This window comes from Athene noctua, chromosome Z (genome assembly GCF_965140245.1).
Source record: "Athene noctua chromosome Z, bAthNoc1.hap1.1, whole genome shotgun sequence".
NCBI classification, from domain to species: Eukaryota; Metazoa; Chordata; class Aves; order Strigiformes; family Strigidae; genus Athene; species Athene noctua.
Window position 1 is genome coordinate 19,210,347 of NC_134077.1, and position 14,633 is coordinate 19,224,979.

The 14,633-nt window shown below is 37.1% G+C and overlaps 1 protein-coding gene across 2 annotated transcripts in view; it reads left to right on the forward strand.

Annotated features, from left to right (window-relative positions):
* The window catches only part of ITGA1 (integrin subunit alpha 1), a 75,742-nt gene that overhangs the window by 37,805 nt on the left and 23,304 nt on the right, over positions 1-14,633 (forward strand). For both annotated transcript variants that reach the window (XM_074931668.1, XM_074931669.1), the window contains exons 7-12: positions 1,668-1,816; positions 4,169-4,319; positions 5,886-6,051; positions 10,273-10,346; positions 12,170-12,314; positions 13,491-13,633. In XM_074931668.1, the coding sequence (XP_074787769.1) occupies positions 1,668-1,816; positions 4,169-4,319; positions 5,886-6,051; positions 10,273-10,346; positions 12,170-12,314; positions 13,491-13,633 (828 nt within the window). The remainder of the gene's footprint in view (positions 1-1,667; positions 1,817-4,168; positions 4,320-5,885; positions 6,052-10,272; positions 10,347-12,169; positions 12,315-13,490; positions 13,634-14,633) is intronic.

Below are 14,633 nucleotides of genomic sequence, written 5' to 3' on the forward strand. Positions count from 1 at the left end.
CAGCTCCAAAAGACCAGACATAATGAAAGTCTCTTGTTTATCACCAGCAGCGTTCTGTTCAAATTGTGCTGTATGTCACTTTAGGCACATGCCACAGAATAGTTGGCTTGGGGGGAACAGGTTAAAATTTCATCTTTAGCTTGGAGTTTAGTTGGTGCCACATGACTGCTCTGAGCAGAAATACAACCTGTGCCCCAGCCTGTTGTGTAAACACTGTGCAGGATTAATAGGCTGCTGCCCGTGAGAACATGCAGCCTCTGAATGCTGTCGGCTGCAGATGGAAGAGGGCATGCCTCTGAGACAGAATTAAAATATCTTAAAAGGGAGCAACTTGTCGTAACTTTGGATTTACATCGTTCTTCCAGATTTCATTGTATTTTCAAAAGGGCACAGAAATTAAGTGGGATAGATTTTGCTACTGCATACCATTATAATTATAGCCCCATAATTGTCTGTAACTAGCTTTTCATGATTGTGATACTGATGTTTAGTATCAAATATTTATCCAACTCTAACCCTTCTACTACAAGCAAACAAACATTGTGCAGAATCTGAGAGGCAATGAAAGTACCTGAAAAACTACCTATAAAGCAATTGCAAAGTACATACTAAGCCACTTCTAAAATAATATGATGGTATAAATATCCTAGAGGTTTTATTGATCTTCGGTACCTAAATGCTAGAGTGCTTTTAATAATAGATGAGTGAGGCATAAATGCCATGTAATACTGCATTATCCTAAATAACACCTATAAATTGCCATGTGTAACATAAAATTGAAATATGCTAATGGAACATTGTGTGGACTCTTCCCAGTTAAAGCTGTCAGGAACTTGCCAAAACATTAAAACTGACAGAGATGAATGAGAGAAATTAATTAATATTTAAGAATATTGTTCATCTCTTTATTTCACACTTGTTTTGCACCAGGTTCCCTCAGGCATTTTTGGTCTAGTTCCAATCCCATGCACTGATCTTTCACACAAAGACTTGTCCTGATGAGGTCGTCTAGAGTCCTTCCATCATCCTCCCCCATTTGAGAAGCCACCATTTTATTCATGTTGTCTGGCACTTGTCAGGTGTCTTACTTTGGCTTACCTCCTGGTGGGAGAACAGCTGTGTCCTGGACTGCCCTGCTGTCTTCATCAAGATAAGGGTACTTGGATCTTCCTCTCACCCTGAGAGCCAAAATTTGCCATTTAAATTCTGTTTCTAGGCTAGTTTTAGGGTGAATAAATGATCATATTTTATATGTTATATAAAGTATCTTACATTAGGATTGAATGAAGAGAGTTGTGCGTGAACCATGGCCTCGTATGCTATGAGGAAAACTGTTCTGAGAAGTTGTGGCTGGTGGTTAGAGCATTGGTCTGCCTTGGCCTAGAGGAGAGCAGAGCTGCAGCACAGATTACTGCAACTCAGGAGGAGCAAGAAGTTGAGCCTACTTTTGGCTTTTTTTCTATTTTTAATAAAAACAATTTAGAAACTTCAAAATGTTTCATGAGATTGAGTGTCTTCCAGCCAGTCTTGCTCAAATACTTACAGGTGTTTCATACTGACGGAAACACAGATTTCAATTCTTTTCCTGGCTGTATTTACCACACTGCAGGAGACACAGATGTTTTATTTAAGGGTAGTTGATTTTTAACATGAACTGTGTGTTTCAGGTTGGAATTGTTCAGTATGGACAGACTGTAGTCCATGAATTTTTCCTGAATACACACTCGACAACAGAAGATGTGATGGCTGCAGCCACAAGAATACGCCAGCGGGGTGGCACACAAACTATGACAGCCCTGGGAATAGATACAGCAAGGTATGTTCACAAAATATTGGCCTGCATGTGTTAGAAACAAACATAAACAGATATGGTGATGATTCTGATTTTATAAATGAAAAATACGACGTGGGTGACATCTGACTTCATTTTAGCTGAGCAAACAAAATTTAGGAGAAGGGTAGATAAACAGACTCTGTCCAGCATCTAGAGCAGTTATATATAGCATCTAGAGCACTCTGGAAAGGCAGCTGTCCCTTGAATTGAGGAAATAAGGAAAGAAAAGTGACATGGAGCAAGACTGTAGTCCTAAGCAAAGAGCTGACAATCCTTGATGTCCACACAGAGCAGGTAGGAATTGTGTGTGCAGAGGGATGAAGAAAATTAAGTTTTTCAAGGAAACAGGAAAAAATAGAATTTTTTAATGTTAATTTGTCTTCATTCTGAAGTTAAGATTATTACAGGGTCTGAGCCCACTCTTGCCAGAAAGCCTAGAAATTTTATATCCTAGGTCTTTGAAGCTTCTGGATTATTGGGAGATGTTGTAGCAATAACATTATTTAGAAGTGCTTCCTTTATGAGAAAAATGAAATCTGAGTTTTGTAGAACAGACAGTAAATACAAAACCTCTTAGACATTTTCAAACCATACAGTGTTGTCCTGATATCTTTTTTCTTTTCTACTTTATTTTTTCCAGCATGACAGCATGACTTTATTCCATAAAAGACTACATATGCCCTTTCCAAACAACCATTTAGTGAAATATGCAACATCTTTCTGGTGAACTATTTGATTATGTGACCAAAGTTTTGTTGATATAATGTCTTTAATCCAATTAAATTCTCGCATGCTCACCAGTAATGTTTTCCTTAGATACAAGTAGAAGTTTGAGGGAGTCCTAACAAGTTCATGAAAGCAGAGGCAGTCGAGAATTGCCAAATACTCAGAAACCACATGTGGTTCAGAAAGTCCCTGTGCACCACAAACTGCTGCAGGCTTGTATATACAGAAACTATCAGTAAAAGCTTCCTCTATTCTTGAAATCTTCCTGTCCATCTGCTTTTGGCCATCGTCAGTGGTAGATCTTAACTTTCACCCATGTGGCCCATCTTAGAGTTCTGTGGTGTTTTTCTAAAAAGAGGAAGCCCTGCTTTCTTCCTTCTTGAGAGCCCTAATCCAACCTTGCCTTTTCTGGTCCCCTCCAGAGTCTGGTGACCAGCTGCCCAAAATCTCAGTGCCCATTTGCGCATCTGCAAATGTAGAATTCAACTGATCACCCCCAGCTGCCTCTGCTCAGCTGCAACCTACTTTTTCCACATCCCCAACACCTGGTTTACTGCAGATGTGCCGAGGTGTGCTGGTAGCTGCTTTTTCAGATAGTTCAACCCTTTGAAGTGCTGTTAGTGTTGATTGACAGCCGGCTGAACAGGAGCCAGCAGTGTGCCCAGGTGGCCAAGAAGGCCAATGGCATCCTGGCTTGTGTCAGCAATAGCGTGGCCAGCAGGGACAGGGAAGGGATCTGACCCCTGTACTCGGCACTGGGGAGGCCGCCCCTCGATTCCTGTGTTCAGTTTTGGGCCCCTCACTACAAAAAGGCCATTGAATGACTCGAGCGTGTCCAGAGAAGGGCAACGGAGCTGGTGCAGGGTCTGGAGCACAGGTCGTACGGGGAGCGGCTGAGGGAACTGGGGGTGTTTAGTCTGGAGAAGAGGAGGCTGAGGGGAGACCTCATCGCCCTCTACAGCTCCCTGAAAGGAGGGTGCAGAGAGCTGGGGATGAGTCTCTTTAACCAAGTAACAAGTGACAGGACAAGAGGGAATGGCCTCAAGTTGCACCAGGGAAGGTTTAGACTGGATTTTAGGAAGCATTTCTTTCCAGAAGGGGTTGTTAGGTGTTGGAATGGGCTGCCCAGGGCAGTGGTGGAGTCCCCATCCCTGGAGGTGTTTAAGAGTCAGGTTGACATAGCGCTGAGGGATCTGGTGTAGTTGGGAACTGTCAGTGTTAGGTTAATGGTTGGACTGGATGATCTTCAAGGTCTTTTCCAGCCTAGACAGTTCTGTGATTCTGTGATAGAGTGTGCAAATAGGAGGTCTTTTTGTATGTGGGTTTCAAGATGGGAGATTGTTGGTCGCATCTTTTTTAAGCTGTCAAAAGCTGCTTTAAGGTGCCAGAAGTTTATTTGGGGATGAGAATAATATTTCACTGTCCAGCATTGTATTTTGTGCTGTTGCTCTCAAATGAGTGAATAAATTTCTTCATAGTTAACAGTAGTTTCCTTTTCCTGCTTCTTAGTTGTTATAATGCCTTTTCACTTATGGCTGACTATGCAAATGTGATGTATGTGCTAAATGCTGAAATGATCTTTCTCCAAACACTTTATGCTCCCTTTAGGAAAGAGGCTTTTACTGAGGCTCATGGCGCACGAAGAGGAGTACAAAAAGTAATGGTTATTGTGACTGATGGGGAATCCCACGATAACTACAGATTAAAAGAAGTGATTGATAATTGTGAAGATGAAAACATTCAGAGATTTGCTATTGCCGTAAGTGAAATTTAGTGGGAAAATTCAGAATCTTAAAAGCATGTTTAATCTTCTAAACATAATTTCTGTTTATAAAGTTCATTTCACAGAATCTGTATGGAAATATAATCATTTCAAAGAGGAAAAAAAAAAAAAGCTGAAAAAAGCATTAAAATTTGCTTTCTGATTTTATAGCACGTAAGAAAAAGCAGTCTATCTGTCTTTCTGGTGATGACAGCTATGTGTGCATGTGAAGAAAAAGGAGAAAGAGTTTGAGGGGCAATATAAAATCAAATCCTTTTTGTTAAGAGCTATATTGAACAGAGTAGATTAGTTCAAAACTTCTGAGAAAATTCTATAGACACATTACCTACTTAAAAAAAAAAAAAAAAAAAGGCAAATATAAACCAGCAACAAAATACAGGTTTATTATGCCTATTCTGTGTGCTGGCATTCTAAATTTGTCATTTTCATGTTGAGCACACTAAGTAGCTGAGAGGATCAACATGATGGAGGTTAACTCGTATCAAGAAATACGGAAATATTAATGATAGATTTGGTGTGAACTCCTCACTGTATATGTGTATTCTATACTCAAATCACCTGTTTTCTGTCATTAATTTTGAAGATACATTGGATTGTTGCTTCTCTGTTCCTATCTTTCTTTGATTTGGTACAATGAGGTGGCGACTTCAATACAATACAACTTCAAGAAAGATGTTATCTTTAATGTAAAGAAAGACATAAACCAAAATTTGTATCCAGCAGCACACAAATTTTCAGTAGTTTTCTTCATAAATATAGAAATCATTAAAGAAAAATTAATCCTTGAAGCTGCAATAATATTTAGCAATAAAATCCATATCTAGACCCAGATTTGAATTTCTCCAATGTGCAGGAACGCTAGAGCATGGAAGTTTGTTTTTTATTTCCCTCTCAAAGCAATTTAAGGGTATAAAGCACTTCTTTCTATGAAAAATACTTGTTGGTCTAGGACTTGGAGAAGTGAGTTGTTTTGTTCTGTGGCATCCTGTTTTTACAGCAGTGCTGTTAATATTGCAGACTAAATCTAACATCTTGTACAGTAATGAAGCTGTTAACACTGAATGCAAGTGTTGTTTTTATATGTAATTTATAAGGCAAATCTTCACCAAAAAAAATATTTATTCTGTGCCTAATTAACTTCTCATTAATTCCTTATATAATGGGCTATGAGGATAACAATGTATATGCTGGTTTGAGTGGTTTGTTGTTTTTTTCCTAATTAAGACCTACTTCAACAAATCATAGAATCACAGAATAAATCATTAGAATTTTGTGAAGAAGGGAAAAAAGGACAATTGAGCATAGCATACAGTTTCTTTGTTTGCTATTGTATTTTCAGAAAAACAATTGAGCCCTCATACAGTTCTGTTCTTACTGGAAAAGAATGGGTTCAAATCAATTTGAGGGAGGTTTTAACAGAACAAATAAATGTTAGATATGATTTCTCAGTATTCTCTAACAACATGCCTCAAAGATATCTTCTAAATCAGATTATAAAATGTATCCTTGACTACTTTTTTTTTTTTTTAAAATTTTCTTTAGATCCTTGGCAGCTACAGCAGAGGAAATTTAAGTACTGAGAAATTTGTAGAGGAAATAAAATCAATTGCCAGTAAGCCTACTGAAAAACATTTCTTCAATGTCTCAGATGAATTAGCTCTTGTAACTATTGTTGAAGCACTTGGAGAGAGAATATTTGCCCTGGAAGGTATGACATTATTTAAAATTTTACTTCATGCCCTATCCCAGCCAAAACAAGGACACTGCATTACAACTGAAGCAAACACAAGACCACTTGTGTTTATTTTCCTTTTCAATGTATTGTGCTGCATAAAATGTATTATGCAGGGGATTTTTTCATGCTGACCATAAAAATATTTTACAATAGACATCACAAGCATAGATAATGATGTGAAATATATTCAGGTGCATTAGAGCCTATGGTGACAATAGCATAAAAGGGTAAGTAACCATTACTGTTTTAGCTGGGGTAAACACAAAGTTGCCTTCTAGGTAAAAAAGCATTGCCAGATCATATCCTCATCATTTGTTTATCTGCCTATACCTTTAGAGTTTGTTTGGTTTTGGTTTTTTTTTTTTGTTAGTTATTAAGTACAGCATATTATTTTGCTATACAAGTTAACATGTACTTGGTGTACAGAGTTGGCAAGACATTTTTCCTTTGGAAATGTTCACAATACTTAGATTTTAGCACAGAAAAGTCATTCTCTCATAATGTCTGCTTACATTCTCGATCCAAATTAAGCAACACTGTCCAAATCCCTGTTTGTTTCAAGCACACTACTGGTAACAGAAGACTGAGTTTATTAGTTATAAATTATACTGGACAACTCTGAAGGAATTTGTGTCAGAGAAAGAAAACATCCATCTATTTGGACTTATTTTTTTCAACATCTCAACTTTCCAAGTAGCTGGAATAGTGTAGTTTACAGCTGGAACAAAAGATGATATTGACTTGAATGTCAAGAAACAGTACAAATATGAGACAGTATTTAAAAGTTTTTCAAATTGGACCTATATTTCTCAGACATATTTAGGTATCTTTAGTGTATCATTTAACTTGATCAAATATTACTACTTTCAGCTGATTATTACTAAATATTTTTCCCATTTATCTTTTTACTCTCTGGAAGGTTTTGTTTTGAAACAAATTAATTTGAGGAGAATTTAAAGTCTCCAAAGCCCAGAATTTAGCCTCCTTAAGCTCACCAAGTACTTCAAAATTCACTGAATAAGAGGCTCTTTTGTTAAGTTCCTGTTTACTAGGAAGCATACACTTTCAGTGGAAAAATTGTTGTTCAAACAGAAATTAAAACTTAGTCTTCAATTTGTGCTTTGTACTTTAAGAAAAGTGAGAAAAATTATTGTCTTTCATTAGTAGAATAAAATCTGTTAGTTACACATAATAAATGGACATAAATTCAACTGCTAGTCATGACAACAGACGAAGGATGTAAGACCTAACATGACGGAGTTTCTGGACATCCATGAGCTCAAACTCAAGGTTTCATGCCATAGCTTAGCCCTTTGAATGCCACTGGAAGAGACAGTCTCATTTTGTCACACTCCACCTTGTCCCTTTTAGCAATTAGTAGACATTAAGTAGTGCCTGTCTGTCACATGAAACCTCAGCCTTCAAACAGTGGAGTAAATTGTGCTGACTTGGACTCCCTGTTGGTGAGGAATGCTTTATGTCATGAACTCAAACCCTTTCATTGACTTTAGTAATTCCTTCCTGTAATCATAAGAAAAAATTGCAAAGCGTTTGAACATTAAACAGATTCTGTAGCTTGATAGAATGTCCAAACAATGTAGTTATGTTGACGGTAGTGAAACTGTTTGATGAAATTGTATAAATGTTATCTGTTTATCTGATAGTCAGCTCTTGAGATAACTACTCCTCATCATCACGTACTTCAGTATTTTGGTACTTTAAGCATTTTGTACCTCTTTAAGTATCAACAAGTTCTGCAGTACTCCTTGAATTCGGCTTTAATTTTCTACAAAAGATGCAGTTACGGATATGTACTTGTTGGTTATTACTACTTTTTATTTAACATTAACTTATTATAAACAGAATATTTGTGCCTTGATCTATTTGCCTTATTTTCAATTTTTATTTTATATAGACTTGGCTGTATTACAAAAAATATATATTTGAAAGAAAAAATGTGGAAAATTATTTTCATCCACACTGTAAGAGACAAGCTAGGTAATTTCACCACTCAAAAAAAGCTTCTTGATTTCCAGATTTTCAGTAGGAACTCAGGCTAAGATTTCTACATAAGACACCTGTGACAGGAGACAAGAAATGTCAACTCCTCCACCTGCAGAAGTTACAGGAATCACATAATCTGTCTGCAAGACAATCAGAACAGAAACTGAAAATGGGATCTTAAATTTTGTCAAAGCATAGCAAAGTTGAATTGCTCCAATGGGTTGGAACTAGAAGGTGCTGACTGAACCAGTTTCTGTTGATTCTTCAGGCATGGTTTCCTGTCCCTTCCCAAAGCATTTCAGGATTTATTCAAGATTTCCAACTGTGTCCATGGATGCATTTTTGTGGTGGGGGAGAAAAGCAGATTAATTCTGTCCCACCCAACTTTCCAGTGACAATCCAATTTATTGGATGTGTGCAATGTGGAAAAGAGTAATTAACCCCATACATTATAGCTTAATGTCTGTGCATAACATGAAGGTCATAGAAACCTTGATTCTTGAAATTCTGAACTTGTTTAAATTCTCAATCTAAATAGCCTCTTACTAGTATAGTAGCACATTTGGGGTTTTTTCCTCAGATTTCTTTTTTTTCTTTTTGGTTTTGGCCTTGAAAAAAAAATGCAAAGGAAAACTGAGAGGGAAATGAAAAATCAAATCCAACAAAACCCCATACTTGACAGCCAGTGGATTTTTACACATAACCTTTTTCGTATGCCTCTGCGTCTCATGGCATGGACTCCTGGTTTTAACAGCAATTTTATGTTTTATCCAAGCTGTAGACAGGCACAAATGTTTTTTCACAAAATATCCTTTGTAGGATGCTTGGTAGTTTGAAACTCAATGGAAAGTTAGACTGAGGGCCATTATCTAAGCAAGCATTCAGAACTGCACACACCAACAGTACCGGCATTGTCCTCTGCCTCAGACTGAGATTCCTGTCTTTCTCAGCTCATTAAGGAGCATCCTTTACTGCATGAAAATACTGTTAATTAGCAAATGTGCAGCTTAAGAGTTTTATGCTTAAGAAGGATATTCTTCTGATTTAGCAAAACAGCTAAATACATCTTGTGAAATGTGATGGCCTATGTTTGTGTGTCAAACATTTTGTGTCTGAGATCATGTCTCCTTCCTATGACTGGCTATAAATCCCAACAATTAGCAGACATCATGTCCCAGGGAGCAACCTCTGTGGTTTAGTTGTTGAGTGTCAAAAGTTCAGTATTATTTAATAGTCCAGATGCCTGAAATTCATGCAGCCATGGTTTGCTACGTCTCAGTTTCATTCACACAGTTGGAGGTTCGCCTCAGCACTCATGTGGTAACAAATCCTGGACAAGCATCAGAGCAGATTTCATAGTTCCCCCCTACTGCCCATTACAGTATCTTGCTCTCAAAGAGAAATCAATATGTAGAATATATTTACCTTACTTGGCCACTTACAGTCCTTAAGTATTTCTTTTAAGTAGAGGAAGAGGGCAGACCTTTCTCTTCCCTGATGATATTTCAAGTGTATGTGGGAGTAAAGCAGCCCATCAGAGTTTAATAACTAGCATATAACAAGATACTGACGAGATACTGAAACTAGTACTAAATCACCTGATACCTTTTTTATTCAAAGACGCTTAAGAGAACCAGAAAGATTTTCATCTAACTTTCTGGGCAGGATTATATTTTCCAAGCCTTTCCCTGAGGCTTATGAATCTTGGACAGCTGGGATATTCCTATGTTGTTTTTTGCAAAGATTCATACAAACATCAAGTGTTTTTCATTTAATGTTCCTCCAGCTGCCTACAAATTTTTAGTTGCTTGAATATATGGCCAGGGTTACATGGCTGGTGTTTTATTGTTCGCTTAGCTCAAGTGGAAAATGGCTTAACCATGTTAATCAAACATTCCAAACATATTTACCATCAGCCTGAGGTCAAATATAGTCAGTTTTAGCCCAGAAATATTTGCTGGACAAGTTCTGAGACATAATCTTAAAATGAAAACTCTCATACTTAATAGTATAATTTAACACAGACCTTAATTTCTGTAATTATTGTAAAAATCTATGGCAAATTATATTAACTGAATATTCTAGTTAATTATACCATTCTTTAATATCATATAGCATTTTCATAGCACTATTCAGATATTTTTTCAGATTGACACTACTTTATTTTTGAAACTTTTTTCTCTTTAATAGCAACAACAGACCAGCAGGCAGCCTCATTTGAAATGGAAATGTCTCAAGCTGGTTTCAGTGCTCATTATTCTCAGGTAAACAAACTATTTGAAGACAGAACTTCTTCTACGAAATAGATTTTTGTTTGTGATTGCATGAATTTGGAATGAATATTTCAGAGTTCTTTGTACAGTCCTGTTTGCTGTTGGAAGTTTTGGAGTTTCCCATAATCCAGTTATTTTTTTGTAAAATGTATGTAAAGAATGATTATAAACAACGAAGCTTAAGAAAGTACCTTCTTCACATGAACTCTAAATTTAATGTCCCCATAGTGCTATCAGGAGAATAGTCTATAATATGTTAAGAAAGACAGAGAAGGACATTTTACCAGGGCCTATAGCAACAGGACAAGGGGCAACAGTTTTAAACTGAAAGAGGGTAGATTTAGGTTGGATATAAGGAAGAAATTTTTTATGATGAGGGTGGTGAGACACTGGCACAGGTTTCCCAGAGAAGCTGTGGCTGCCCCCTCCCTGGCAGTGTTCCAGGCCAGGCTGGACGGGGCTTTGAGCAACCTGGGCTAGTGGAAGGTGTCCCTGCCCATGGCAGGGGGGTGGAACTAGGTGATCCTTTAAGGTCTCTTCCAACCCAAACCATTCTGTGATTCTATGAACTCTGAAAATGTTCTCTCTAAATATTAATGTCTAAACTGATACCGCGTTGTATTGGTGAAACTGAGACAGAAAATATATAAACAGGATATTTCTGCTATGGATATGATCTGCATTATTAGTAACACAACATATTGTTAGTGCTGTTAACACATTGAATACCTCAGCACTCAGGGGGTAAGTATTTACTAAACTGGGATGCACAAATTCCTAGGAATTTGTATTAGCAGAAAATCACTCCCTATGTATTTTATTTATTTTTGAAAAATTAAAAAGTATCCATTGTAATGATCAGCTCAGCCTATGAAATTAAAATTTAACATGAAATTAAATGAAATTTAACATGAGATCAAAAGAACTAGGAAGAGTTAAGCTTTAAAGATACAAAAAAGCAGTAACATGGAAAAGAGCACAATCGGAGATTAAATGAACTGAACAAACACCAAACAATGCAAGACAAACTAACATGCATATGAAAAACTTCAACATGGCTTTTTATACAGCTCAGCATATCACCAGTAAAAAAACAGAATAAAAGATCTTCAGTATGATTTAACATAAATACTTTACTGCAGAAGTACTCTCCGTTCATTTTTACTCATTGCACTACATTGTACATGATGCTTCAGATGATGTATCATACCTTAGAAGCAAGTATTATCTTGACAGGGAGCACAAGGATTATGTATAAGATTATCTATGTGGTAGAGAGTATTCTTAAATTCACAAACAACTGACCTGCTATAATTAGAACCTCACTTCAGAAGTGGGTCTTCAGCCTTTGGTGCATTGACAGACTCAGTGTCTCTGGTGTCTCTCTTTAGGCAAGAAAGGTCAGCAAACTATTTCTCACAGACAAAAGGCCCTTGCACAACACACAAGACCCACAGATTCAGCAGAGAAATTTAAGTGTTCTAGTCTCTGATTAGCTTTGATAAATCCCTTTTGTCATTCTATTTTGCCTGAAATCGTGGGCTAAAGTTGTAGGATCTGTGTTTCAATCTGCTGCTTTTCCTGAATGGCCTTTTGTTGTTTGTTTGTTTGTTTGTTTGTTTGTTTTAAGTTGGGTGCATTTTTAACAAGAAGTGGGAGACATACTGTGATTGTAGGGTCCATACTATAATAGGAAAAGCAGGGCTAAGTATGTAAGTATACAGTAAGCATTACCCAGATGTGAGCATCATGATAAATGAATATCTAAAGATGTTTCACACAGAAAACAGGCATTTTGTTTTTCTTTGCATAAGGATTGGATCATGCTTGGAGCAGTTGGAGCATATGACTGGAATGGCACAGTGCTTATGGTGAAGGACAGTGGTATCTCAGTGCCACCTAATGACACTTTCCATGACAGGCTTTCTGAAAAAAATGAACCCCTTGCAGCCTATCTAGGTAAGAGAAATAGCCCATCTTATAACACTTTTTGACAAATGCTAGAATGTTCAGATTCATTCAGGAAGAGTATCTTACAGAATGTTTTCTTACATTCTAGGAGCCTGGGATGATTTATAATGTATGAACATGTCCACTGTATGATTTTTGTGGTCTTTTAAAAAATAATTACTACTTCTACAGTCAGAAAACTAGTCCAAACTGGCCTAAATATATCAAGGCTTTCTCTAATAAAGGTGTCTAACCTATTCAGAGAAGGTTTCACAGATTCCTCTAGTATTCTATCAGGTTTTTCTATGCCTTGATGATTAAAAAGTTTTATACAATATTCAGTCTAAATCTTTGCTTAAAATTAAGCTGATTTCTGTCACTCAATGGACAAGAACAACAATTTACCACTATCCTTTTTAGAATAATGTTTTGCATATTGGCTAGCTATTGTTTTCCTCTCAGCCATTTCTACCAAAAAGCATCAGTGACTTTACTCTCTCCTCTAGGTCTTTCTACACCTCATGGTTCTGTTTGTTCTGTTATCTCATTTAAGACACATTTTCAGTGATGAAGAGTAAACACTGAAATAATTTTTTTCTTTTGCCTAAGTGCACTGTTTATCTTCTTTGCAGAATGCCATTAACTATTTTTTTTTTTATTTTCAAATTTTGTAAAGTCATTTTAAATTTAGATTCTGTCCTCCATAATACCTGCAACCCTGCCACAGTTTTGATTCATCTGTAAATTTGTATAGGTCTTCATCCAAGTTGTTAAAATGTTGTTAATATTAAACAGAGCTATGTTCAAAATGCCCCCAGAATCACATTTGAAAGACCACCAGTTTGACAGCAAGCCATTGACAATTGTTCTTTGAGTGTAGCTTTTCAATCAGCTATTCACGAGTTATTTCATCAGTACCACCATATTCTTACACTGTGTGAGAATGTCAAAGTGAACATGACTCACCAGCCTGTGAATAGGTTTAATAACACAGTGGTGCTCATGACTCTGAGACTGCAGGCAAATACACATAGAGCCCTTTTAATTAACTCTGTTGTTATTCTGTATCATAAGTAGGGCTAAACATCTAGTTGCAGAATAAGCCTTAAAAAGGCTCTGAATCACAGCAAGTATTTCTGATACATTCTGTCTGTACTGCATCCTGACTTCTTTTCTGCTTCCTAGGATATACTGTGAATTCAGCATTGACACCAGGAAGCGTACTGTACATAGCAGGACAGCCACGATACAATCACACTGGCCAAGTTATCATTTATAAAATGGAAGGAAAAGAAGTAAAAGTACTTCAGAGGTTAACTGGAGAACAAGTAAGTATGCATTCATGATTAACATACGAGAGGAATATGGCATGAGGGATAGAAATAATGATTTCAAATGAGAACTCTACATCAGGAAAGCAAACAAAACTGGGAGTTGTAAGCAAAATCAGAAGGAAAGGTTAGGTAAATGCTCAGGTATAGTCGGTAATGCAAAGTGGATTCTACAGTAGTCAGGGACCCTTGGAAATTTTCTTTTTGAGGGTTAAACCTTCACCATTGTCAAAGTGGTAGTCATCTCTGCAGTTGCCATTTTCTCTGTCTGCTGAGTGGAAGAGGTATGTCACTGGAAGGAAACAGGTGCAACAAGCAGGTTTCTTTGTGAGAGCATCAGCTGGGATAGCATGAAATATTGAATAGCTGCTTGTTATATTGAGTAGCAGCTCACTGAGAGCTGTTCCTGCAGGAAAAAAAACAACATGTAATCACATAATTAAAGATGGTATTATAATATTAGGTAGATAAGGGTTGAAAGACCTGTCTACTCGGGTCTCCCCAGGCTGCAGTACAAGCTTTTTTCAGGATAATTCTGGTTACTTCATTTTCACCTATAGCTGATGTACGCAACTCAGCTAATCAATCAATTCTTTTAAAGTGAACAAAGGAAAGTAGGCATTTTTAAGGTTTGAGGGACAGGACCTACTTGAAGTATCTACTATAAGATAAGATGCATCTTGCACTAGAAGAGACTGCTAGTCATGTTGAGTGTAAAATAAATGCAGGGTGTCTAGTTTAGCTGTGAGGTATCAGATAAATCACACACCTTTGTACCCCGTCTATGAATGTATCTAGCTCTTTGTGTAGATCTTGTTCCTCTGCATTTAGTGGCAACTTGAAATTTTGGAGACTGCCTGCACTGTCTCAGAGCTCTTGTCCACCATTGAGCCTTTTCCCCTGGCAAGCCCAAGACCATTGATTTTGCTCTTCCTGTGTATTATTGTCAACTCTGAAAAGAAAACTAACTTCCCCAAGACACTTCTATTCAAATACT